The sequence below is a fragment of the Oxyura jamaicensis genome, chromosome 2 (genome assembly GCF_011077185.1).
Source record: "Oxyura jamaicensis isolate SHBP4307 breed ruddy duck chromosome 2, BPBGC_Ojam_1.0, whole genome shotgun sequence".
In the NCBI taxonomy this organism is placed as follows: Eukaryota; Metazoa; Chordata; class Aves; order Anseriformes; family Anatidae; genus Oxyura; species Oxyura jamaicensis.
In genome coordinates, this window is record NC_048894.1 from 37,674,952 (window position 1) to 37,699,574 (window position 24,623).

The window sequence follows — 24,623 nt, forward strand, 5'->3', positions numbered from 1 at the left end:
AAACAAACAAACAAAAACCCAGATCGATTGAGTCTAATATTTGTAAGTATTAATCCCAGATTGACCAATTCAGAAACATAACACCTGGTATTTTAAAAGTACGAAATGTATGAAATGCCATTCCTCACTCCACCCCTCACTTATTTAGCATGAACAACTGTTGGCAAAAAACTTCTCTTGTTATAATAAACACTCTTCCATGATGAGAAAAAAAGTTAATCTTTTGTGAGATGAGGTCCAGAAGACGAACAGAGAAGAGAATGAGAAATTGAAACCTATGGATCCAAAAAGAATATTAATGTTTATTTCTATGACTTTGGCTGCATTTGCATGCTCCATTATCCTGACTGCAGTTCTTGAGGTTTTAAAACTTCTACATTCATGAAGCATGGCATTTTTAATCTTTCTAATAAACTATTTGCCCTGCCCAAAGGGTCTACTGGGTTCTGTGAAGAAAACCAGAATTTTGGTGAAAAAAAAGCTTCTTTTTCATCAGGATCCAACAATGAATATTTGGTGGGATCTGCTACATCCACTGAGATTAAAAGGACACTCCAGGAGTCAGCTGTCCCTCACAAACGACTATGCTTATACTATTCTTTGTTCTGAAGTACTCTCCCAGAAGAAAACAACAATTTCCTTTCTTTAAATAACCACTGCAATTCTTCAGCATTCTTAATTGTATGCCCACTGTTAATAAATCTCATACTCAGACAAGTTACTGTTACTTTTTGAGAGCCACTTTGCTGCTCCATCTTACCATTAGCAGCAGCTATCAAAGCTGGATAGGAGCAGGTACATTAAGCTCTCATAGAGAGGATTTAGTTGAGTGGGCTTTTTTGTTGCTGTTGTTGTTTTTTTTGTTTGTTGTTTTCCTGCTCTATCCCTTTTAAGACAGATATATCTGTTAACAATATCCTGAACGATGATTTAGATGCCTGTTATTTGAAGTGATAAAAATGACAACGCAAAGTGAAAAGTATTCATTTGACTTAAAAGAGGATTCCTTAGATTTCACCTACTGTTATCTGAAAGTCTTTCTAGCAAATCCTGGTAAGCTTTCATAGTCAACAGTTTATGAGAACAACCAGGACAGGTGCTTCACTAACTAATGACAATAAGCTGTGGGAATCCATGCCCTGGATCACCTCTCCTCAGGCAAGTTTCAGTTAGCCTTGCTTTTGAAAGGTATGGTGAACATCCAGTGGAAAACAGAGATTACTTGTATAGTCAGTAATAATGATCCAAGTTTCTGGTAAAATTAGGATGTATACCAAAGAATTATGAATACAAGATTCATGATACTGGTAACTGAACTCCTTTAAAAATGCTAACTGATTCCACACCATACTAATCTTTAAATCCTGAGACTCAAAAATGGGAAGAAGGACTCTGCTGAAGAAATAGAGGATGCTCCACCAACTCTGCCCCGCACCTCCTGAAAATGCTGCCGAACTTCAAATGCAATAGCTGGGGAAAAAAAAAAAAAAAAAAAAAAAAAGGTAAACCTCATCATACTTGCGGAGGCAAGAGAGGGGAAACAACCAGTACCATAACAAGCATTGTTAACAAAGTAAGGCTGAGTTAGCCAGCTTTCAGCCCTAGAGGAGTTACTGGTTTTAATGCAATAGAAAAACAAGGCAGTCCCTTCAAAGGGACTGAAAATCATCTGAATACCTTGCTGCTGAACTAACTGAGAAAGTCCCTTTCCTGGGAATGAACAATGTTTCTCCTGAAATAATTCTTTTGCTGTGTTTTAGTTAAGTCTTTTATTGTGGATGGAGACTGAGGGCTAAAGGGAGCTGGGACTCTGGTGGGTGGGAGCTGGTACTTCTGGACACATCTGTTTCCAGAGAATCTGCATAACTTGAAATTGATGCTTTTACAAAACTGTAAAAAAAGAGTATTTCAAATGCAAGCTTCTTTGGATTTCAGAGATACAAGGAGAAGGATTTGTAAATTGTACGTTTATTAGGGTACTAGATTCACAGAGAATGCAGAGACTTGTCACCTGCAGCAACTTTTTTTGTAAGAACACGTTTGAGACTATAGACATAGCATAAAATAGATGAACCCAGAATAAGGAGGAAGCCAAAGACATTTTCTGAACATTATCTGAAAACCACATGTAGAAACTGTAACAAGGAGAAACCTAATTTAAATATACACACTGTTTTTATATTTTTATATTTTTATTAAAAAAAAAAAAAAAGATGATTATGCTGGTAGTATAACCTCATCTCAAACAAAAGCTTTGTTAAGGTGCAAGGCACAGCTCCCAGTTAAGGCCATAAGAAGAAACTGGATAGCATTGCAGAGCCCTTCATTTCAAGAGCAGGAAGATGCTCTGGGTACCTACCAGGCACAATGAGCACCTTGAGCATGTGCTCAACAAGAGTGAAAAAGCATGTGAAGAACCATGGAGGGATCAGAGATTCCTCAATCATCTCCTTCATTACCTCTCTGAAAACAGCTATCGTGTGCAAGATGCAAAAATTCAGCACGACTCTTTATGGAAAAGAGCTGGGAAACATATCACAAACAGTGGCGGGTCTACTAAGACAAGAAGCTTGAGTGAAATCCCCTTCATCTATGCTATATTCCTAACTTTTATAAATAACTCTAAATTCTTGTCTTTTGAATGTATGTTTTGATACAGAAAAAATCTGCATATCTATCCATATGTATGTATGTACATGTGTGTATACACATGCATGCATGACTACTTGTGGGTACACAACACATATGCATCTATTTATATAGTGATAAACTATTTACCAATCTTGTGTCAACTATGAAAGGGTTTTATAGCTGTCAGTTTAGGAACTGGTGATAAAAGTGAGCCTGCTTAGGAAATCAAACTGTGCATTCCTCTGCTCATAAGTATCAAAATGGATACAGATCTCTTTGCTGACAAGTTTGCACTCTGCTTAATACTTTTTTTGTATTCTTATCAAAGTTTGAAATCTTGTTTAAAAACAAAAATTATTTAACAACTGTGAAAATTCAAGTTCAGGCTGATATAAAACACCCAATAATTAATGCAGTGTTTTATGATTAAAGACAAGGAAATTTTTAACACAAATACATGCTTGCAGTCTAAGGTTGTCAGTTCTTACAACATGACTTCCAAATTCCATGCTATATTCATTTTCAGCATATTTAAAGCTTAATAATTTAATGATTTATCCAATTTTAATTTATACTTTCAAAACCACTTTGAACAATCTGAGGTGCCACTGGAGATCATAACAGTGGTCCTGGTTAAGTCAAATAATAATTATAGCGCTTTCACTTTAAAGATGAGATTATTTTTAATTATTGAGTGAAGTACTTGCGGTACCATACTTATATAATTACGCTACTCATTAAATGGTTATTGAAAGCTGAAATGTAATTTTAATGACAGCTACCTATTTTTCTTTGCACACTTTATAGATGACAGATCAGTCAGGAATTCTAGTTTGCTCAAAAATCTTTGCAGCTGCACTGGTTCTTTCAGGTGTAAAACAATTAAGCCATGCTTATTTTAAAACTAAAGATTTTGTTTCGTTAGATGATGTTTATATAATATGTAGAAACTAGTAAAAACAGAACAATAATGTATGGATATTTTTCTTCTTCACAATAGCATCAAAATTGTAGTCCTAATCTATATACAGTTCAAACAATATCCCTGAAAAACTAGTGACAATACAAATATGGAAGAATGATTTTAGTCAAAATGCATTCCTCACATAATGCAAACAAAAAAAAAAAATGCTTAACAGATTGCAGACCTTTATTGTGAGTATAAAGGGGTAATCAACATACAATAAGCATTTTACTATGCATTAAAACTATATATAATGCCACGAGACTCCTTTGCTTTTTGTAACACCAAGGTTCACAACTCTTCAAACATAAAATTCCTTCATACTATTTACTCCACAGATACATATTCATCAAACTGATCCGCATAAAATTTACTTTAATATATAAGAATCTCTGACAATTGACACCACGGAGTTTTAGTCTCAAAAATGAGCATCTGTATTTTAATTCTTTATGTGCAATGTTTGAAATTCAACATATCTGTTCATTGTTCCAAAGGCCAGTACCGTGTTCAAATTAAGCTTTCCTTTTTCACAGTGAAAACCAAACAGAAGAGTAAATTTGTTTCATTAACAATATTAAAGCAAAGATTTCTGAGTTTGCTGGATGGGGAAAAGGCAATAAAGTTTTGAAGAGGGAAAAACTGCTTTGTTCCTTCAATCCCCTAGTTGAAATTAATTATAGCAAATGTTTATGAAAACATCTGTTCCATACAGTTATAAATTCTTAATTTTAGCATGGGCGATTCCAGGCTCCTCTATTATTTTGAAAGAGAGCAGTCTGACAATTGAAAGGTTTACAAAGGAACAGACAATTTGCATTTCTACAGCACCAAATATGCAGTTTGGAAAGTCTTCGGGATATCCGCAGCAAAGAAAAAATAAAATAAAATACAAGGCGACTAAGATGACTGAAGCTTTCTGATTTGGGTCCACCGACAGACCAGAATGGCCGTGGAAGAAGACAAAATAAAAAAAAAGGAAAAATAATCCCTAAACATAAGGCAAATTAAGATTTAACTACATAAACTAGACCTTTAAAAAGTAAAACATAGCGGAGTTATTGATTTCTCTGCTACGTATTTTGATAGATTTCCTAGCAATAAAGGAGCAATGCACAAGGCATTGCTTTATCATGTCAACAGAGGGTGCTGGAGAGTTTAAGATGACTTGCTCGCTGCTCCAGCTCTGAAGCTCAATCGTTTGTACAATAAGCCTTACACTGCAAACGATCTTTCGGACTTTTTACATAACACCCCTGCAACTACAGTGTTAAATTCAATTTGCACCAAATAAGCTTTTAAAATGATTAAATGGAGCAAGCTCGAAGCAGTGTACAGAAACTGAAAATAATGCCTTCAGCTAAAGAATTAAGTGCACTGCACTTCTGATATTTATAAAATAATTATTAGGCTGGAAAGTTGAAGAACATTTCACTCTGAGCAAGTTGTTGAAGTTTTCTGAAATAAATATGTCACAACTTTTTGGTGAGCAACATTTCAGGTACAAACCCAACTCTATCCCTTGCTTCAAATGCATTTAGCGTTAGATACGTACTTTCAATGCACATGTTGCCTGGTACAGATTTCTTTGTAGCATTTCAGTTCCAACTACTGTGCCCTAAAATATCGTATTTTGCCAGGAATTAAACAAAAAATGATAGTTAGCAGACTGCGCAGATAATTAACAGTTAGACTTTACCATTAGAAGGAAAAAGTCTTACACAGGGTGAAATATTTCACTTTTTTATGCTTTGATATTTATATGAGAAAAATATACAAAGCATTAATGGTGTTTTTTTCCCCTCTAAGCTTATGCAAGTTAGGAGAGGAACACAAATGTAGAACACAATAGAGTACCCGCACATATGCTAATTTTGCAATAGTGAAAGCTGGTGACATTTGAAAGTAAGCAAGCAACGCTGACACAAAGGTGCAAAATCAAAGCTTGTTTTAGCCCTACAGAAAGGCAGCAGAACAGTCGAACAATATGATAGGCAGACACATTGATTTGCAGTTATGAACAAAAACTTCTGGAGATAATAAGAGTACCTTGTACTGCATGTTGCTTGAACCCAGTCAATTCCAGTGTCTTTTGGATTGCTGATTTATGACAATCAAGTGGCATCTTCTATGATCTTTGCATATAAAATCACAATTGCGTATGTGTATATGCATATATGAGTAAACTCTGTGTATTCTCCAGGTAAAATCTGTTTGAAATAATTTTATCTATGCACTTCAGTTTAAATTAAGGCACACAAAAATAAGAGGGTTTCCATTTTAAGTGAAACTGATTCCAAGTATTCACGAATCTTAATACCAACTCTGTCATTAGGTTAGCCCGCACATCCACGTACCACTTTTCCACATGCAAATGTATGTGTGAAAAAGTGTGGATGGCAAAACATATATATAAGTCTAGGTGACTGATTTCAAAATTAGAATATAGCATCAGTGTTTAAGATATATAGCCCCCTGCAGATGAATTTAAAATAAGATTTAGTAATATATATGTTCAAAACTTTTTTTTTTTATATTTTATTTCCTGATTAAGCTTCTGTGTTTACTAAAATAGGCTGAACTATAATTTCAATTGTACTATAATGTACTTTAAAACCAATAAAATACATAGAATAAGGAATTTTACTCTAGTACCACTGAACTAATGCACAGGCATGCTTGAGGAGAATTCTCAGGTGATTGCTATGTACTAATACCTTAAATAATTTACATCTGGAGGTGCTTTAATATAATGTGTTTGAGCATGATGGGATGGCCAAATTTATCTCTGGTGATATTCGTGATAAAAACTCTTCAGAAAAAGCACGTAACATGGAAAAATAGCTTACTTCCCATTCTGCAGAAACCACATAATATACTAGCTTATATAAGGAAACAACTTCCACTGAAGTTGGTAGTTCAGTAACGCCTGTTTTGAATTTATTACCAGCAGCAGTAAGACTGGTAAAATAAAATTAAAAAAATCCACCATATTTTTTTTTTCCAGTCTTTGTTTTCCCTAATGCACCTGTGTTTTTTCCCAGAGTTTATTAGGCCTAATTCTGTTCATATGCTCAGTTCTACAGTTTGTATCCACTACTAACATTGCTGATCATTTACATTATGTAACTTAAACAACATCCTAGGTCATCATCGAATGTGACTCAGACTCCAGAATTATATATGAACATTTTAATGTAGTTTAGTTTAAGTGGATACTCTATACCTAATAAATAATTTACTCTCTAACTTCAGTAAATTCTTTAAGAGCATATGCTGGTAAAAAAAAATAATAAAAAATAAAAAGGCAAATCAGCAAATCTAGCAAAACATAGAATTGAGTAATACATATAACTAGCGATGAGTACCACAATTAGACTTTGCACGGAAAGAAAAATCTTAGAAGTAGCGTGGAATCATTGCTACGAACTTGTTTTCCATGATACAGAAATGCCGAGTAACTTATCACTTGCTTCCAGAAGAATTTAGCTAATTTTAACTTATAAACAGCCTAAAAAGGCATTTGAGCTATAAATTGCAATAATCTAAAGATGGCAAGAGGCAATAAACATGAGTTAATGACTCAGCATCCTCCTGAGATAGCACTGGTCATACAGCTTTGCTTAATCTTAGACACGCACAATCAGTGTAAAAAGGTGGTCTCCAGAGACCATTTACACTGAGAGTAAGAAAAACATACTACCTTTTTATATGTTTGAAGGCTACTATGGTCCTTTAATTTACTTCAATTACATCCTATTTTTAACCACATTTGTATCTTATAGATAAATGCAATCCTTCTGTTTAGGATAATAAATCATATGTAAGCATGGTTTGATTTTCATATTCAAGAGCAGTAATGCATATTCCATTGAGTCCAGGAAAAAAATTGAGCCAAAAAAGATTGAGTGGAAGTTTTCTAACACTGCTGTTTTGCCAAGATTAAATGATAGTATAAGACAAACGAGAAGGGATTAAGTGCTCTTTTATTGAAACAGAATTGCCCTTCCAACACGAAGCTAGCTTTTCAGCTGAAAAGAACAGGTTTATCAGGACAAAGGCCAGCCAGCCAGGAAGCCGCGTGGTAGTGACATGCAGCATCACCTCCTGCAGTGTGTTAGGTGGTCTCATGATAAACAGGACCAGAGGTTAAAACAGTGCAGGAGCACTTCTCTGGTTGCTTTCTTTGCTCTTTCTTATTAAAGGAAGCTACTGTCGCAGGCTGGTGACTGGCAGCGCTACTGATGGATGCCAAAGGATTCTCCCGAAAGCAGAAAGTACTTTCTTGGACATGATTCCAAAGGGTAAATATATTTATAAACACCATAAAAAAAATCACACTGCTTCCCTCTGCCCAGAACATACACACAAAGGGGTATAGCACGGAATCATAGCACCCACTTGGCTACTGTGCTGCCACACGTGTAACCGGTTACTTGCTTGTCTTCGGCGGAATAGCAGGCAGCGTTTATGGCTAGGAAGCAACCAGAAACAATAAAAACAGCAGCAGCGCTGTTGCTGCAAATGGAAACCTGGAAATTCAGGCACACGAGGCAGCAGGGCTGCCTGGCATCCTGTGGAGGGGCTGGCACTGCCCCCCAAGAGCCAGCAACTCAGCTGTTGGCTTCAGCTCCGAGGAAGAGAAAACAGATCCGAAATCTGAAATCAGAAACTTGTCACAGAGATGAAAGCTGCGGGCAACGCCCAGACATTTATAAAAGTACATGATATGAGGTGAAGGAAGCCCCACGATGGGAAGCGGCCTGTTCCTGAACTACCCCGAGCCCTGGGGATGCACCTGGGCACCTGCAGCCCCCCCGCCACCCCTAGAAGCTCTGCTGCGGTGCCTCCCAGCTGCGGCCTGCTCCCCCCTACCACAGCTCCTCTCTGCACTGCTGGAAGCAGCAGGAGGGCACCAGGACATTTATACCGGTTGCTGTACCCTCCTCGAGACTCACACACAACTGCTTCCGTCACATCTATAGGTCCAACAGGCTACTTCAGATTTGTATCAACATCAACCACAGGAAAATCTATTAAATTAGTTAAAAATAGGATCCTGCCGTTATCTACTAAAAAGGCATGTTTTTAATAATGTAACTACTTAACACATTTTAGCAGCACTGAACACACATAAAAGTAAGGAGATAGCCAATGGTTTATGAAAGTATGAACGTAACACCTCAGAAATGTGTATGACTTTTACTTTATCATTTGTAAATACAGCAAAAAGCACAGTTTTTCACTCCTTAACAAATCTATTATGCGAATGATTTTTAAGAAACAACTTACTGTCCGGGTAAAGTTTAAAGTTCTGTGGGTAAAACTTAAAGAAGATACTCCATCAATAACAAAGTCTAGAAGTAGAACAATTCTAGTGCATATTTTTGTTTGTTTTTTAAATATTAGGATACCTTCACCCAGTGAAGCACCAGTACCTGGCACACTTTAGCAAGATGGTCTGAAAAAAGCCAACAATCTAAAGGCAAATAACACTGTTTCAGTCTCAAGTATTCAACCCTGAAAAGGGATGCCCCTGCTGCCAATGGAACAGCCCTTATCCCAATCAAATGAACTATACAGAAGGAACTTGCATCAAAAAAGGACACCTGAGCTTAAAGTTGCCTAGCTTTTTTGTATAAGATGAATCCAGGAAGCTCCTGATCTGAGGATGTCTAATTTAAGGATGCTAATTCTTAGAATACATTATGTATCCAGCAAACCCATAGCTCAAATGACCACGAAATGGAGCAAAACCCTATTTTTTTTCTTTTAATATAAATTTTGCTGGTGGAAAAATGCCACTGAAAAGTATAAAAGAAGTACCGTGCTAGAACTTTTAAAACCGTCAAATCAAAATATGCCAAAGCCTATTAAAAACACTAGATATTAATCAAAATTCTTTTAAATCAAGCCTTAGTTAATTGAAGAGCACCAACTGTGCACTTTGCTGCTGCAAAAACAGATGCCTTTTGTAAATGACGGATCTGGAAAAATTTGAAGAATAAAGGTATGTATGCATTAGTAGTAAAGTCTAGATGTCTTAGAGATGAAAGTCCACAGCAATATCAGAATATAAAAATATATCTAAGTGACAACCAGAATGACAAAATGTTTCTCTTCATTATAGTGCAAGGTAGTCTGTGGAACAATGGTCCCTCTGTTAAGAAACATCGAGGAAAAACTCCACAAAGCATTTCTGTGAATAAGTATAAAATGTATCACAGGACAGATTTCTGTTCTCCACCCTTACCCTCCTGTGAGGACCACGACTAGTGGAAAGCCCTGGTGATGCTTCAGGATGGAACTAAGAATGCCAGTAGAAAGCATTTGGAAATGTAAGCATTATGAGACTTCAAAAACACGAATCAGACAAGTATGACTAGATTTTTCTTGCTGACAACAATTATATTGAAGTTTTCTAAAAGCCTGATGATTTAGCTTACACGGTAATAGGATAAATGCTTAGGAGTAGTCAAATTTTTCTAGACAGTTGCACCAGCTTCCTAAGACAGAAAATGCACAGCATCTTCTAGCCAGAGATAACAGTTTGGGTACAAGAAGAAAATGTCACTGAGCATCAGATTGCATCAATTTTTTCACCTTGGATTTTATGTAGGAAAATAAGAAAAGGTGTGATTCATGTATGTGCTTCATACTGAATCACTGAATCGTTTGGAGAGCAACAGAACAGTTCCGATAGACAACAAATTCTAAAAATAGCTTCTCTTTTTCTTCATATTTCCCCTTCCAAATTAGGGATGTGGCTATGATCTGCGATGCCAGATAACAGGGTATGGTACCTCTCTGTTCAACCGCAGAGGAGAAAAAAGCTCTGATCCAGAAACTTTGACTCTTCAATAATAAAGCTCTACATTCTCAACAAGGTTGGTGCTGTTACCTCCAGGAGTGTCCAGACAGCAGAGACCTCAAATGATAGGAAAGTAACAGGTCATTTAGGCATATCTACAATGTGATATTAAAGACTTGGAAGATTGGGTGCTGGATCTACATACACACAGTGACAGGAGGTGTCTTTCTTGAGCACAGACTTTATCTGAAAAAGTACTATATACTGTGACTGCGGGTTTTAAGACAGAGCAAGGAAGAATATATACGTCTGAATAAGTTTTCTGTTTCCTCTCATTGGAATGACAGTGAATAAAGACGAGGAAAATTACAGCATGTGAATACTAGTGTAATTACTGAATAGTTCCCCACATAATTATGCAAAACAGATCTATCCATAAGTTAACGTAGCCATTTTCTTTTTTAAACAGAATTTTCATGCCATCCGTCAGTCACCCCAAAACACAAACCTTAGATGACTTTCAGTACACAAAATGTACTCATTTGGTCTGTAATACAAGCAACGCATGTGAGTAGAAATAAAGGTTTAATGAAACAAAATAACATTCTCCACTAGGGAAAACACATTTTGCCCAAAGAAAAACCTAATGTAAATAAGTGGAGACTTGACTATTTGATAAATATAGCCCCAAAGGTTATATGTTTACTGAAAGAATATAAATATTGTACGCGATGTAGATTTTTTTTTATTTGACTAGAAACATTAATTGCTTTCTAAATACAATAATATTCTTTCCTTTCAAGCTGTGAGGTCTCATTTCTTTTACTGCAACACGTAACCAATTACCTAACAAAAATGTTTACATTAATCACAATGACTCTATATTTTAGCTTTTATACCACCAATTTTATTTTTGCTTAGAACTGAACTCCCTCGGGCATTCTTTCATGCCAACTGTTAATTTCTATCAGTGATAAAGTTCCCTTAAGCTTCTTTTAACATCTACTGGACATGACCTCATAAAATTTAATGCCATTCATTAACCCTAAGCACTTAACTTTACACAGTAGTGTCAGGCATCTGACTTTTCAGTGCATGAGAAATCCAAGGGGGAACTGTTTGAGAGATACAAATTACCAATCATTTTATTAGTAGAAAGGATGGCAATGAACAATATTAAAGGATGAATCAAGACTTTAGGAAACATAGGGTTCTTACAGTGACTTCTAATCTACAATTATAAAACTTTTGCACAAACGAAATAGGCTGCAACACGGTAATTTTGGCTTGTCAGTGGACTAAAATTCAAAGTTGAGGCTGAATGCCAGGTTTTTAACACCATCTGAAGTGGATATGATTTGCAGTCGTGTTTTTCTTGGGTGTTCAGTAGCCTTCACGAATATCAAAGGGGCCCAGCATCCAGGACCACCTCACATTCCAAAAGGCAACACAGCAGGAAGACTGGGGTGGAATAGAAGAAGCAGTTTTTTTTGAAGTGCTTCTCACTTTCTTCCTACAAGAGCCTTGCCTAGATTTAGTTACAAATTGGTGGCTGTTCCTCTGATTTTGGTTATGTACCAAGAAAGATTTCCAAGGGACAGCACTGTTTTTATTTTCCCTAAGATGCACAGATGGGTGATGTCTGCTTAACTCATTTAACCATATTTCCCAGTGGCTTCACACATGTTGGATAAAATGTGGAAAATTCTAGAGGTGAATGAAAAATACTTAGTAACAATTTTCTGGCTTCTCTTGGGCCATTCAAGGACATTCCTTGTGGGGAGTGGAAACTGACTGACAGTCTGTCAAGGTCTTGAGTACAAAAAGGGCACATTGTTAGGAGAAAAAAAAGTGCTGTATTTATTATTTCTGTTGGCTCAAGAGATATCTAGGCACCCTATGTGAAAAAGGACAGTGCTACACAGCTAGAAACATGGTCCATCATATCTCCAGATAGCAATCTGCTTATTCATCTCTGTTACAGAAAATCCCCTCGCTGCTGCCCCCCTTCCCATGGCTGTATGTAGGACTCATTTTTTCTTCATGTCACAGTCTGTTACAGTCTGGGTTAAGCAGTTTATGCTGTTGGAGCATTTCTATACAAATTATACAAGGTGGCAATAAATTGTTTCATGAGAACCCACGTGAGATTCGATGCTGATGTCTCTAAGTGCTACAATTTTATTTATTTATTTTTAAGCAGCAAAAAGAGCTGGTTCTCAGAACTAAGCAGTAGCTCCTGAATTTACTGATTGGAACTGGAAAATATATTCCCCACTACTCTATAAATCTAAACAGATGGAAGTCATTTTGCTCAAGCTTTATTTCTGCAGAAAGGTAACTCTAAGCAAAAGGCAGGTTATTACAGAACTGAGGTTTTGACACACGAACAATTGTAATCTCTGGTACCAGCCCTGTCTCAAATTTCTCTGAATGACTATTTTAGCTATAAAACATACATAACAAAAATCTACAGTCAATACATACTTCATACTACTGAAAATGTTTTTGCATCTTGCATGCCACTGGTCTAAGATTACTTTAGCATAATTATATCATGATGCAACATCAGTAAGCGTGCATCAGTTGGAAAAGTTTTTATTGCCTAATAGCAGGGAATGTCAATAAAGCAGATGTACACTAGGTCACATGACAATGGCAAACAATTGGTCTGTATTTGGCAAACCAAAGTATTAAAGTTTTATAAACACCAAGTATGTTACATACTTTTCTAAGAATACAGATGTAAATCTCTGCACAGCATAAACACTTGTGCTGATCAACATAAAGATACTGCTGTGATAGGTACTTTGAAGTTGTAGATAAGAGCTCAAGCTGAAAGATGCCAACAAAAATGGAAGTTTATAAAGAATCACTGCCAGACTCTTAAATGTAGTAGCACTTGAGGGACTTTCTGTAATATAAATAGTAATTACCTTCAATGCAGAATGTATTTGCAAAAATAAATATACTGGTGCATATACCAAAACTCACAACTCATTTTTCTACTTACAAAACAAACTTCAAAATCTGTAAGTTCTGAGTAAAACCAGCCCTCAGTAATCTTTTGCTGCTCTCCACCTAATATGTAGTGTGCAAATATGCATATATGTGCACACATATACGCAGCCACTGCAATATACATACACAAACACTACAGTCCTGTGTGAGGGCATCTACCCTGCAGACAATTCAATCCATCTCTCAAGTGACACCCACACGTGCCTGCACACACAAAAGCAGATGTGGCATTAAGATTTACAAAGTTATTGAAACTTTTAACAAGTAAAACGCATCTTTACTTAGCTACACCAGAATGAGGAATAAAGGGGTTTACATATGTTCCAATTCTAAACCTATCAATCAAACCCATGTTATTCCTTTGGGAGCTTATTTACATGCATATTTATCAGCCTCACATGCTAATTCCCTGCTGTTTTATGCCTGCGAGGCATGTTTATGAGTCATAATTGTTGATCTCATTTGATGTATTTCACTGAAGTAAGACATTATTCAGTTATGTGGCCTAATGTCAATGAATTACGATGACCTGATCTTCGAAATGCAACTTGCTCTTTAATTTTTATTAGAGCATAACTTATTCAGAAGAAGAAATACACAAAAATGGAAGATAACATGCTTTTGTAGTCACTTCATTTAAACATCTCATTTTTGAAACACTCCTCCCTACCTCTAGGCAAAGTTTAAGAAGTGCAATTTGTAAACACCAAATGAAAAGAATTTTTGCCTGAAATTAGTAGATGTTTCTCTGAATGGGATCTTGTAGAAGTGTTTTTATTTTGTTTGCACCAGCCAAAAGACAGGCCTTTGGAGCACTGGCATATGGTTTGGAAGAGGAAAAAATAGACCCAATCTCAAGGGCTCAAATTGTTCTTTGCCTTAACTTCATTAAGATAGGAACGAGATACGGACTTAGGAGCAAGTGGTAAACGAGAACTACTGCAATAACTCAACATGTCCCCAAACTGACTCACCTCCTTTGATAAAAAACAGTGTCAATTCGTAAACAGAAAATCACTTGAGGGCCAAAGACCTGAACAGTGGAATAATTAATAAGGTGGACAAACTTTCTTGGGTTGCTTGCCCACCAAGGGCAAACCAGGTGGCAAGGCAGACAGGACACTGGCAGGTGAACACGGCCGTGGTACAATTCTGCTCCCTTTGCAAAGACTCATGCCAGTCCTCCAACGCCTCAACTAATCTTTGAAGGATTAAATTACCTTTAAAAAAATCAGATTAATAATATTTCTCAGTAATCATGCCTATTTTTCTAATGCAATTATAGCATGGAGGAATCAAATCAATAAAGTAATTGGCTATTTTTTTTTCTCTTGCAGTGAAGACTTGTTGTCATTATAATAAGTGCCCAAATTGGAAAACATAAAGTCTCGGGAAGTGTTGACACAATTTGTGTCGCTGTAGGAGCCATAGTGTAAGCAGCCCCCCATATGCTAGGCCAACAGCTTACCATTGTACACATAATTTACTACACGATATTCAGATGTCACCACTTCCCATCTTAAGATTCAGTACTGTTTTAATGCATTTACTGTCATTTTGTTAAATATAACAAATGTAACTATCAGTTGACAATTGACTTCAGCATCACCAACATTATAAGCATTCTACAATTAACAGATTATCACAGTTAATACAATGTCTAACCCAAATATCTCTCTCTATATATGTTTAGGTATGTTCAACAGTTTCAAAGTCACTGCTCTGAGCTACAGCTTTGGCAAAGAACGGAGTAATATGCAAAAACAGAAAACTGTATTTAGAAAAGTAATGCAAATGCTTGAAACCAAATGCAGGGTCATTTTTTTCCATAGAAATTTCATTTTTAAACTGACAGTTATGAGTAAGTGTCTTTTAAACGGCAGAAAACCTGCAAGCATCTTCTTAAATTGTAGTATCTAGAAGACCTGTAGTATCAGAAAGATCATATTAATTCTGCACATGAAAAATCTGCAGCAGATTTTTCATGTGCAGAATTAAATCTGTAGTTTTCATTTACAGCTGCTTTTATGACAAAATTATCTTTCCTGCAAAAATTAAATAAATGATAAAAAGCCACAGGCTTTATGTAGTATTTTTCCAAATCAGAAATATACTTCTGATAGAAGTATGCCACATACTTCTTTAAAAAAAAGAGCTATTTTCTTGAACGAGCAGTTATTCTAATAGCACAGTTACAAGGGTGTAACTTAAGTTCATGCAAATGTCAAAGTGAAAAACTATCATGTCTTCATGACAAATAAATATCGCAAAAATGAATTTATAAAATACATTATATATAATCATGCAGAAAATCTTCAATTCCTGAACATTTAAAACAAAAGTTTTGACTGGTTACAGTCACAAAATCCCAAACAGGGCTAGAATCTTCCACAGTATAAGCTCTGACTTACATCCCTTCTTTCTTTCAAATTCAAGTAAGCAAAAGACTCAAACTAATCTGCAAGTGCATTATTTTTAGAATAGCAACAATTAAAGCTACACAACTTTATGGCAATAAAATCTCAGGCTTAATGTAGCTGATAAAGTTGTGGCCACCTAGCTGTTGATAATTCAGAATGGGGCTTTGTATACATTTGCAAAACAGTATTTTGTTTTGTACTTCAGCAAAGAGTGAAAAAACACTGGGTCACAGAAGTTTGGAGGTGGCCCTGTGGCTCAGTATCCTTCTCTCTTCCATTAAGATAGCATCTGCTCTGGCCACCAGTCATCAAATCAAATTTGATGAGAATTCATCTGAGTGCAAAGTAGAAATGTCCACTAATGGATAGATTTATGTTCCATTGCTCCACCCTTTAAATATTTGGAATGAAAAGTAAACAAAAGCAACAATGGTATCTTTGAATATTATGAGTAAGATACAGAACTTACATCCCCACCATACTGAAACACAAATATTTTCAAATCAAAAATATACTTCCACGCATATTATATGAGAACTCTATTCCTTCAATTGCATTTAGCACTGAAACACTACACAGATAATTTTTCCTAAGGTTAAATCATTGATTCCATTACAAATTCAATTTCTCAGAAGAAAAGAATTATCACCACCATAAAAGCTTTATCTGGATGAAGTTTGTGCCTTTTAACTTCTAGGAAGATCAAGAATAATAATTTGTAATGGGATATCAAAATTTTAATGGATAAATTTATCATATTGGGCTACTGGTAATATTTTGGTTACATGGTCCCATTTGCACTGAAGTGACTGGGATTTGTTCAAAAATTTGAGTGCAGTCTTCCTATCTCAGAGTTTATATATTATCCCTTACCACTCTAGTATCCAATCAGAAGCATTTAACTGCCAGCTGATTGTGCAGTTTTAAGATATTTCAAAGAATAATAGAGCTGATTTTTTTTTTTTTAAATATAATTTTTAACTGGCCATTTTAGTTTTCATGTGTTAAATTTGATTTCTAACCTTCTCACCTACATTCCATGAAATATGACAGACACAGGTATTCTGTTTACCTCTATAGGAGCTTCAGGGGAAACATGAATGTAGCATTGTGTTACCTGATTCACATTTTCCACTGAGCTGTATGTCTAGCCAGTTAATGCCCATAGCACCTGGTGGCATAATGCAACCATAGAAGCAGGATGCAGCGTGTACTTTAAAGATTCTCCTAAGAAGTTCTAGTACTTTGCTTTATCTTATCCCAGGATCTGGGAATGCTGAGATACATAACAATGACAAACGAAAACAAATCAAATCAACTTTGATAACTACTTCATCAAGCTGTAGCAGCATTCATTCATCTTGTGGAAAAATCGTATTTTAATAGTAACACACAGACATAAAAATTTTATATATATATATATTTTGCAATATATATATATATATATATTGTCCTGTGGTTTACAAAAGTTTAGGGAATAGTTTAATGTATTAAAAAACTTTAACTTTATTTGATTACCCATAATAATGAAAAGATGACATTCATATCGCCATCTTCTGAAATATTTTCCATTTTACAGTTACCAAAACCACTTTTGGTTGCAATTCTTGAAGCCTGACAAGTATGTATTTATTGTGAGTTTGTATATAAAACATGAAAAAGTTGTGCGTGTACTCTGACATGTACCAAAGTTACTTTTTTTTTTTTTTTTTTTTAACCCTCCCTCACAAAAACTGGCTCAAAGGAAGCAAGAAACAAAGGATCACTAGATCACTGAGGCAGCGCTCAATCTTGCATGATCTGGGTTCAATTCCTACCACTGCTGCAGACTTCTTGTGTGAATTAGGCATATCATTTCACCTGCTTCAAATTTCTGCTTCTGTAAGAACATACAGTCCTATTGCTATACCTATGGCAGCTACAAGAATTAATTTCTTAACTTCCTTGATATATGATACCTTTAATAGGATGAGATAAGCACAGAGATGCAAAAGAAGCATCTGGAGTCCTACTTCCCTTTATAAACAGATCAAGTGACAAAGCACAAAGTGCATCATAAGCTTGTGTGATTATCACAAATAGTAAAAATAAATTGTATTTGCTATATCCTTTTGTGTCATTTGTGCTGCACTTCAATCATTATAGTCACATGATTACTGATGAAGTGACCTAAACATCTGACATAATGACAAAGCTAAATAGGGATATTTACAAAGAGATAACTAAAAGATATTCCATACTCTGACAGAAGTCTTCAATCTTTTTTCATGGAGTGTGTGTGTACAAATATTTAGAAACAAAAGCCAGCACTAGTCCACTTAGGCAAAACGGTTTAAACATCAGCTCACTTAATGCATTTAAGACATCATGTGTCTTTATCCAGTATCATTTAGAGTTGGGTTGGTTTGCTATTTTGTTGACTGGAAAGAAAGTCAGTTAATGTAGAAATCCTATGCACGTTTCTCTCACTGCAACCATTTTAGCCCTTACTTTTGTTTAGAGGCAAAGGCATTCTCCAATTATCATGTATATTTAGCCTTTTTTCATTTACTGCACATCTGATGTGTAAAATGAAGGCCAAGACTTTAAAGGTCATATGCACACTGCCTCTGAGCAGACAAAACCTGAGACCAAATGCTTGAAATCTGGGCATTCCCAAAATTAAGGAACTCCAAGTAACTAATCCCAATTCAGTATCTTGGGTTAAATTATTGCTTCACCTAAACAATAAGGGCACTCAGGCTTGTTGCTTTTACAGTCAATTGGAACCTTGCCATTAATTTTAATAGGATCAGGATCAGGTCCCTGACTTTTTCTACATCAAAGAAAAATCTTTCACAGTCATTTTGTTATAAATAATTAAAGCTGATTAGTAATAATAAGGTACCTTAACTGAAAAGGTAAACAGAGGAGACATTTATTATCAAAGTAAGAAAGGAAAATTAAAATAACCTGCAACACTTTTTGTATGTGCAATTCATCAGGAAATGTTGTAGAAGAACAAAAACAAACGTTGGCTCATTCCAGAGGTTCTTTGTCATCATTAATGTATTCAGGTTTTCACAGCTGAATTGCTGTACTTTGAAAAGATTTTCATGAAAGGAAACTCAAATTCAACGTTTAAACAAAGCTGTCAGGTTACCAAGATTCATATTTGTTTGTATGTCCAGAAAATGTTTTCTCCTTTTTAAAAACCCTGTGGGTTAGAAGTATTATTATTCCTTTGCTCTCAATTTGTAAACAACAGAAAATAAGCTTTTGTTAAACAGCACATATTTATGTATTTGTTATTGTGAAGATGAAACCAGCAGTTAGAAATATCGGTTCCAACGCGGAGGTGAAAATACTTGCTACGGATATTTTACTTCATTACTAGTTCTGTTCCTCAAATTGATACAAATGGCCTCCTTCTGTTTCTGTCTGTCTGCTTGCCTGATCAGTAGAGCTAATTGTCAGAGCTGGGGAGATCTCCTATATCGAAATAGAAGATATGCAGTTTGTAACCTGCTTAATTTGCCTTATGTCCTGGATGGCCCTCAGTATGTTGTTCATTAAGGTATCAGCTGTTTCGTTTGTAGCAGTGGCAACCTAAGCATAGGCCTATTTTTCTTTGTTAAAAGGCCAGACTGTCAATAAATAATACACATCTTACTTATTTTAAGTGGCAAGAAACTATCTAGTATGACAGTACTTTATTCCTCTCCCCTTCCACACACCTCAGCTTTGCATGTACAAAGAGGACAATGACAGGTGTATCCAAGGTGGCTGAAGAATAAGGCTTATTAGTTAATAGGAAGCCTAAAACTGAAGCTTTGCAATATAGTAGGGTGGTATCACTTCAGTGAAAGTAGGTCAAACACTTCACTTTCTAAAAGAAGGAATTCCAGATCTTTACAAGCGTCCACACCTATGAAAGACAGGAAAGATTCTATTTATGCTGACATTTTTCTGTTACATAGAGTAATCAATTTCTAATACAATCAAATCCGTGGCAGTTAAAATCTTTCAAAATGTTTTAACGTACATTTAATCTCAGGTACAGGGGTCTGTAACATCAGCTAACTGCATACATTTTACAGACTGCTTTGTAAATTACAGTCTTCTGTACATAAGGACAGAAGTGAACACACACATTTGATTATTATCCTGTACCAATCATGCTGGCCTCAGCTAGAATTCTGATTTACTAGTCTTTTATTATACATACACGAGGAAAATCAAACTTCTACAGTTCAATTTTTTTAAATTAAGAGAATCTTCCTTTTCCATATGTAGGAGATACAGCCATTTAACATAATTTGATCATTGCATAGAACACTTAATATGTGAGGTGTTTACATGTACTAACCTTCATTATATTTTTGTATCAAGTCTGAGTAAAATATTCAAAGAATTATTTAAGTCTCATCACTGGCTTCTATACAACTTCTAATAACAAGGTAGTTATCACATTATATTTACAGAGTTCTTACCGAAAAAATTCTTCTGTTTTAATGCTGTTTGGGAGGCTACTATAGTTAAAATGGAAATTTCCACTTGGTATTTTAAGCCCCAATAGCCATATCAAATTTATTTATTTATTTATTTTTAAATCTTCCTTTTTCATTCAACTTGCATCATTTGCTTTTATTACACATTTGCTTTTTATCACACATATATTATACTATAGGTATACTAGGCGTCAAGATGAGAGCCAACTAGTTGGACTTTAACCTGGATATGGGAGAAACTAGGAAAAGAACAAAAAGAAACACCAAAATCATCATTTCCCATAGTAAGGTCACAAGGATTTACCACAACGATGAGGCTGATAAGTCATTTATGCCAGTATTTGGGCAGGATTATATCTGGAAAGAATTCCAAACTCCCAGCTGACATGAGGGAGAAGAGGTGAAGTGCCCGTGCCATTAGTGACCTAGGTATTACTGTCATTTACCAATTCTGAGGAGATTTTTCAAGAAGAGCAGTCCAGATTTCACCTAGATCATCAGACACCACCAAATGAAAAGGTCTTTTCTAATATCCACCTTATAAGCCACTGACCACAAGTTCCCTGCAGGATGCTTGTGCCAGTTACCCATGCCCCATTATAACCTCCAAACTGGAATTAACGTAGTGTGCAACTCACACAAAGCCACCCAAAGAAATGGAACTACCAATTCCAGAGAGAAAAGTCAGAACCTGGATCCTCATAAGCCACAGGACTGTGCCAGCTATTCACATATGCTGCCATAGCTGAAGTCATTTAAAACACTCCCCCAGTTCCTACATATGCATTTGCAGCAAGGGATTTGAACCAAAGGGCCCACATCTCACTATGTTCTTTTACGGAGGGCATGGTGACACGTGACTGTTCGAGCTGAGCAGCCCAGCAGCCTGCAGAGCAACCTTGGGCTCATCTATAAGCCCTCTGGATCGATAGGCCTGGGCAGAACATGAGTTTGAGGCCTTCTACTTTAAAGCTGTTACTTGACTCACATCACTTAGGGCATGCAATACGGTCTACACCTGCCTAATAGCAACTCTACAGTTAAATCCTGGAATCTTTAAAGGAAAACATGTACTAAGTGCTAGATATTTTCAGATAATTTTAAATATATTTAAACATGCATAGTTTCTTTGTTATCTGATCACTTAATATTTTTCTAGGACAAAAAAACAAAAGAGAAAATGAGAAGTCCTATGGAAGAAGCTAGTGACAGGCTGAGTTAGCTCCAGACATACTGCATTGCTCCAATAGCCTTTGTCACTACAACCATGTTGTTGTTCACTTGAAAGCAAGATAAACAGTAGTTATTATTAATAAATGAATATTAAAATGCTTGTTATGTTAGCATATAGTGCTTGAAGATGTAGAGAAAAAAAAACACACCACAAACCTTTCTTGTTCTTATTCTTGTAATACAAAGCAAACCAGAGTAAAGAAAGCTCTTCCCTCTCTAGCATCTAGCATCTCTTTCCTCTCTAGAAAACCCAATATTTACACCTGTGCCTTTAATGGAAAAGCCAAGCCCAAAATAGCCTTATGTGAATTACGCTTAAGATTTGGGGAAATTGTTTGACAGCATATGGGTCCTATTAGGTCCACAAAAGGTGAGCACTGTTATTTCATTCCCCTCTTGTTTTCTGTGTAACACTGATTTAAGCCGGGTTTCTCAAACTACCACATAAGGTATAGTTCTATATGGTACAAATTTCTAGAAATCAGTGTCATGTGGTTAGTACCAGAATAGCAAAATTCTCAAATGAGGACCAATGGAAATACGCAGAATAAGGTCAAAATGGGAGTATGAATGCTCTTTTACCATTTTACATTTTTTCACGACAGCTTGAGAATCAAGAGGGATGCAATGGTAAGTAAGATATGGGCAACTGATCTATCTCAACTAGATTCGTTTCAGTCAGACACTCCAGTAGTTACCTTTGTCCTTTCAGCTATGTCAGCCAGTGTTCTCACCATTAGATATATCTTTTAGACAAGAAATATATCCCCCAAATCTCCAAACCCCAAACAATCAGGCCCATTAAATGTTTCCCCTTTTCTTCCATAAAGAACAAAGAATACATTACATTTTTCTGTGTGAAGTATGCTATTAAATAATAGCTTGTACACTAATTAAAGCAAATGTAATTGTGAGAACACATTGACATTGTTAAAGTAAATTACCCAATTCCTTAATAGTTTCATTTCAAGTGACCTTAATTGTATTAATTGTGATATTGAACAAATTAAATTGAAGAGTATTAAATGCATTGTTCCAGTCTGTCCTTAGAGGATCAACTTTCTCCTTACATGAATGAAATGGGAATACTACCTACTACATTATTCAAAACTTATGTCAGAATGTGGTGAGTCCCATAACTTAGAGTAAAAAACTACTGCAGCTCAGAAACAGCTACCCTAGATATCTTGTTTCAATGTAATATAAATCTTGAGCATTTGGAAATGAACAAAATACTTGTTAGATGCAGCACACAGTGAGAAAGCAGAAGTGCAAAGTTTCTGAAATTTCTCTTCATGTATTCATTGTTTATAAAGTGCCTGCTGGAGACAAAAAGATGTGATTCATGTCAGTCTGATAAAGAGCCCTACTTAAAAGAGAGTCATTCAAAATTATTATTAGAATAGAATGAACGATATCATGAATGTTTTTCGAACAGAAAAAGTAGTACAATAAAACCAACTTATAATTAAAAGAAAAAAAGGCATGTATACATACATGCATGTAAATGGCAATATAGCCAGATCCAGAAGTTATAATTGAAAGTAGAGTTTTCCTAAAAGAACTAAAATCTTACCTTTGAATTATGAGACTGCAGAAGTGTGAATTCCAGTCTCATAATTAGTACTAGTTGTTAAAAAAGCATGTATGAGTGCATATATACAAATAACATTCATTTTTCTATCTTGGAAAAAAAAATCAGACATACAGAAAACAATATAAGCCAAATCAACCATCGGAAAAAAAGACTGAAATAATATCTTATTGTATTGTGTTTTTTTTTTTGAATACTTCAAATATTAAAGGAGAAGAAGAAAGGTCTTGACTGTTAGTTACTAACAACCTATTCTGACACTGTAAAACTGCCAACAAGCACATTCTCGTGACTATTCATAACTCAAGATTCAAAGATCCTCAGATGCACAAAATTTTGGATTGCTGTGACCACCCAGATCTTTCTCTATATGATACTTAGCTCATCTGTAGTGCTTTATTTTTATTTGTTCAGCTAGATAATTGTCTCCTGCCTAGTATTTGCAACATCAAGCCTTACAGCTACTCCTACTGAACCATGTCTTATTCCTCTCAGGTCACTTCTCAAAAATCTGAAGAATACTTTGAATTGTATGTCTGTCCTCCATCAGGCTAACAACCCTGTTCTAAACAAAACACGTTTGATCTCTGTAACTTCACTGAGATTTTAATGAAAGCATTAAATACTACTAGACTCAACATATTTGCGGAATTCCATCCAATATGTCCTTTCAAGCTGACAGCCAACAAATAAAACCTAGTCTATATGGTTTCCCAACCAGCTGAACAACAATCCATGTACTTCCAAGATTTCTGAGAAAGCCATGGGAGACAATTTTGAAACTCCAACGTGACATTGTATTTCACAATTCTCCATCAAGCTTTAATATCAGCTAAACATACTAAAAATACAGTCCTCCCTGTGCATTAGCAAATCTGACTAGCTCTATTATTAAATACTTATTTTCAACATACTTATCAGTGACATGTCTCATCTCAGTGAAGACTTCTGTAAATTCACCTCCAAGGTAATCCTTTAAGCATTCAGCTCAGCTTCATAAAACAATTTGCATGTCCTGATATTCCAAAATATTACACAGAACATCTCCAACTAATGGGCCATCTCTCTTGGAAACTATGGTACATGATACAGAATGCTCGAAGATGGAACAAGATGTATCTTGCATTGTAATCTCTACAGATCACCAAACAGATTCTGTTTATCACCTGAAACTTGAGTTGAAAAACATTCAGGCTTGAAATATTTTAGTGTAGACAATGAAATTCAGGAACATCTATTCTAAAATGCTTCTTTACCTACCTGTCCCAACAATTAATTTATCCTAACTAAAGCATTAGTTTGTTTGTTCACATACACCTTTCAAATACTGGAAACCTCTACTACATTTAAGCGACTTCTACTTTGCAAGATCTTCTCTGTATTTAGGAAATAGTTTCATCTTCCCAAAGCATCCTATAGTATTTTTAAGAGGGTTTTCAGATTTTTCTTCAATGAGATA

General features: G+C 35.6%; 1 protein-coding gene across 8 annotated transcripts in view; it reads right to left on the reverse strand.

Annotated features, from left to right (window-relative positions):
- Window positions 1–24,623, reverse strand: part of TBC1D5 (TBC1 domain family member 5) — a 319,441-nt gene that overhangs the window by 162,452 nt on the left and 132,366 nt on the right. The window contains exon 1 of one of the 8 annotated variants that reach the window (XM_035319862.1): window positions 5,645–5,735. The exons of the other annotated variants lie outside the window; for them this stretch is intronic. Within the exon in view, the coding sequence (XP_035175753.1) occupies window positions 5,645–5,720 (76 nt within the window). The 5' untranslated portion in view covers window positions 5,721–5,735. Of the gene's footprint in view, window positions 1–5,644; window positions 5,736–24,623 lie in introns of those variants that run through there. 8 annotated transcript variants of the gene reach the window in all.